Source organism: Limulus polyphemus, unplaced genomic scaffold, assembly GCF_000517525.1.
Source record: "Limulus polyphemus unplaced genomic scaffold, Limulus_polyphemus-2.1.2 Scaffold408, whole genome shotgun sequence".
Taxonomy (NCBI): Eukaryota; Metazoa; Arthropoda; class Merostomata; order Xiphosura; family Limulidae; genus Limulus; species Limulus polyphemus.
The window spans coordinates 247,816-252,066 of record NW_013666018.1 but is presented as its reverse complement, the minus strand read 5'-3'; the positions used below and the strand labels follow the sequence as shown (position 1 = coordinate 252,066).

General features: G+C 33.5%; 1 protein-coding gene across 1 annotated transcript in view; it reads right to left on the bottom strand.

Moving 5' to 3' along the window:
- LOC106458039 (transmembrane and TPR repeat-containing protein CG4050-like) overlaps window positions 1-4,251 on the bottom strand; it is a 206,496-nt gene that overhangs the window by 47,041 nt on the left and 155,204 nt on the right. Inside the window, exons 4-5 of the mRNA XM_013917492.2 lie at window positions 3,107-3,188; window positions 1,133-1,235 (exon numbers count right to left, since the gene is read on the bottom strand). Of these exons, the coding sequence (XP_013772946.1) occupies window positions 1,133-1,235; window positions 3,107-3,188 (185 nt within the window). The remainder of the gene's footprint in view (window positions 1-1,132; window positions 1,236-3,106; window positions 3,189-4,251) is intronic.

Below are 4,251 nucleotides of genomic sequence, written 5' to 3'. Positions count from 1 at the left end.
TAATGGCAGTTCACTTTGTGAAATAATTGTTTAACAATGTACATGTACATTTTTACGAGGTTTAGTAATGGCAGTTCGTTTTGTGAAATAATTGTTTAACAATATACATGTACAATTTTACGAGGTTTAGTAATGGCAGTTCACTTTGTGAAATAATTGTTTAACAATGTACATGTACATTTTTACGAGGTTTAGTAATGGCAGTTCGTTTTGTGAAATAATTGTTTAACAATATACATGTACATTTTTATGAGGTTTAGTAATGGCAATTCACTTTGTGCAATAATTGTTTAACAATATACATGTACAATTTTACGTGGTTTAGTAAAAAGTATTAAATTTCAAAGAGATGTGGATATTTTTGTGCCAAAACAGTGAATAGTGGTTAAAAAAATCGCAAAAATCACGATGAATTTTCATTGTGTCATGTAATTGTAGTTTCGTTCATTAATATTTCTGATAATGAGCTGTTTGATTCAAAGCCTCAAAAAACGATGCTTCTACCACAACTTGTGTTTACAAAATACCTTAACATTTTTAGGGATTCATCTCTTCCAGAAAATCAAATCAGACCTCCTCCTTAAATGGTGTTGAACAGAATCTAAAAACCCATCTTTTTTACCCCCCTGGACTTACAGAACTAGAGTTGATAAGAGCACTTATATTCAAATACTGTAAAGGATGAACATAATCTAACTTTTCGGTAAGCTAATACCAGTCATCGTGACATGCGCGTGGTAAAACCTACAACAATCATTTAAAGCTGAATGAAATCTTCTCCAAACATCGTTATCCTTCACTCCTTCTAGGAGTTCGTTCATTCGTGAAAAGACTCACTAAGCCTGAATTTTATAAACAAAAATAATAGTATAGAGTTTACCCTTACTGATCTGATATAAGGAATGTTTAGGGAATACAGCCGTAACTGTATACGACTAGACTTTATCATTGACATTTATTTGGTTATTCCATCAAATATATCTTTAAATGTCAAGTAGAAACAAGGTTAGTACCAAGATAAATAGAAAAGTCTAAGTAAAAGCAATAAATCTCAAGAACGGTGAGCGTAACAGTACTGTCAATGGTGCTACACTCTTTTCTTAAAATAAAAAAACCTGGGATGTCAACTTACCTGTGTTTCTCCCTTTACCCGTCATGCACTTGGTATATGCGATGAAAGCGAGAAGAAAAAGTACCGACGATAATGTTTCTGCTCGTCCTACAACGCCTGTCACCTGACACACACACACACGAAACAACAAATATGAAAACATGTATACTCGATTTCATGCATGTTTATAATCAATAAATAAAAATACCGACGATAATTTTTCTGCTCGTCCCATAAACCCTGCCACCTGACACACATGTAAAATAACAAATATAAAAACATTTACACTCGATTTCGTGTATATCTGTAATCAATATATAAAAATACCGACGATAATTTTTCTGCTCGTCCCATAAACCCTGCCACCTGACACACATGTAAAATAACAAATATAAAAACATTTACACTCGATTTCGTGTATATCTGTAATCATTATATAAAAATACTGACGATAATTCTTCGTTCGTCCTACAACGCCTGTCACCTGACACACATTTTTTAGAACAACAAATATGAAGCATGTCTTTTTATTTGTTTGTTTCGGACATTCGCGCAAAGCTAGCCAAGAGCTATCTGCATTAGCCATCCCTAATTTTGAACCGATAGACTAGAGAGAAAACAGCTAGTGAAAAGCACCCACTGCCAACTCATGGGCTATTCTAATCGAATAGTGGGATATGCTTGTCACTCTTATAATTCACTTATGGCCCTTTAGTGCGAAATGCAATTTTGTGGTAATGTAAAGCTAACCATGAACATACGGATTCACAGTTCTGGAGGCTAATCACGAGGCCACGCCCAGCCCACGTTATATTTGTATACCTTTATTATGTTAACTTTATAATTAGATAATACCAAAATTTAAATACTGTGATGTATCATTTGACTTTCAGGAAATGTTTACTGACAGTTGAAGTATACTGAGACGGGTACTTGATCGTGTGCTGAACCCACAAGAGACTGCGCAAAACAACGATCAAGTAACAGCTGTCTCAAACATATGTAAAACACTTATTTAATATTAAATTTCAGGAAATTAAACGCTTCAAATAGTATACCTTAAACCTCGTTCTTCCACAGTCAACGTTAACCTCTCGTGAATAGTTTAATATATATTAATTTATTTTAAGTCACTTCTCTGCAATGTTAGAAGCTATTTCATTGTTAATTTAACGAGAAAAGGGATAATGTTATGCTGTCAAAATGAGTGAAAACGAAAGATTGTTTGTTTATAATTAAACACAAAGCTACACAATGGGCTATCTGTGCTCTGCCCACCACGGGTATCGAAACCCGGATTCTAGCGAAGTAAGTCCGCAGACATACCGCTGTGCCACTGGGGGGCGAAAACGAAAGAACCAATTTTAGTCACTTCTTTCAAAACATTTCTTATTCTTGTTGCTTTAGAATGGTTCAATGTGTCAACCGAGTTTCTTTAAATTATATATATATATATATTAGTACATCCTTAAGCCTTTCTTTCAATTATGTACTTATGAGAAATTAATTGTATACAGCCAGGCGATTGTCTACTTTCATTGTACTGACATATATATATTTTTGGAAATGTAAGGATATTTTTGTCAATTTTTTTAGGAGACAGCGGTAAGTTTACAGATTTACAACGCTAAAATCCGCAGTTCGATTCCCTGAAGCGTACATAGCAGATAGCCCAATGTGGTTTTGGTCTAAAACAAACAATCTGTTTTTGTAGGAAATATTTAATGCTAAAGAATCACCTAAAGAAGTTTAAGAATTCTTAAATTGCACCTAACTTTTTGGAGATATCGAAAAATCAGAAGGAAAGTTACATGGGTTAATGTAGAGAAAAAGTATTGTTTGTTTTCAATTATGCACAAAGCTACACAAGGGCTATCTGTGGTCTGCCCGCCACGGGTATCGAAACCCGGTTTCTAGCGTCGTAAGTCCGCAGACATACCGCTGTACCACTGGGGGGGGGGGAAGGAAGAGAAAAAAAGTAAAACTAATACTCACTGCTTCTGTATGGATAGGGTGAACGGCAAAAAATACAGCGGCAACCAAACTTGCCAACTCGGGTAGGATCATACGGCACACTCTACAGGGAGGAAAACATAAAGTCATTTTAATCACAAGAAAATATAAGATAAAAACAAATGAAGCAAAGAAGTTAGAACTGCATAATAAATTTTATTTTAGTAAAAAGAAAATACAAAATATTCCTTCTTCGCAATATCTGAAATGCAGAATTACATTTAAAATGGAAGAAATACAATCCACGTCGAAATAATGAAAGACTTTATGTGCTGACCAATAAAAACAACAATTAAAAAATCTGGTCGGCTTTCTTCTAGAAAATTAAACATGAAATTTGCTATCAGGTTAAATAAACATAAATATACTATACAATTATTACACAAAACCTATCATATTAAAGAAAAATAACAATAGATTTTGTTTCATAGACAGTAAAAACAAAATATTTGTTATTTAAAAACAATATTAGAATAAATTTTCCCCTTTATTAATCGATATAAATATAATAGTACTCTCTGTTGTATGTACATGTAACTACTTGGCAGGGTGTGTGTTTGGATGGATCTTTACCAAATTTGGTATGGAGATTCATTAGATCCATGCGGGAGTACATGTAAATGTTTAGTTTTGCATTTTGCGGTTGTTATGGGCATTTTTGCGTTTTTTACCACTACTTTGCCCCCCTCTTGATGGATCTTCACCAAATTTAGCCAGAAGGTATGTTGGGTCCATAAGTAGATACATGCAAATTTACGGTTTCACATTTTGTATTTTGCAGTTTCTGCGTTTTTTACAATTACATATAAGGGAAGCAACTTTTCATGTCCGAAGATAACCTTTTATTAATCATGAATTTACATAATTTCCATCAGGGTACAGGTACTCCAGCTAGTGAGTAACTATTTTAGCCAGTTGTGTAGGATAAAAAAAAACTTAAAAGCTTGTGATTATTACTATTCTTCAGTAGTAAATATGAGGGTCTTAAATATTTTTTTATATATTTAAAATTTAGATAAAACGTTTAATTAACTGTCAGAAACAAAGTACTGTTACGTCTCCGTTTGTTAATTAACTTTCCGTAACTTCGTTCCGACGAAACTTTAGCAACACAAGTTCTTTACTTA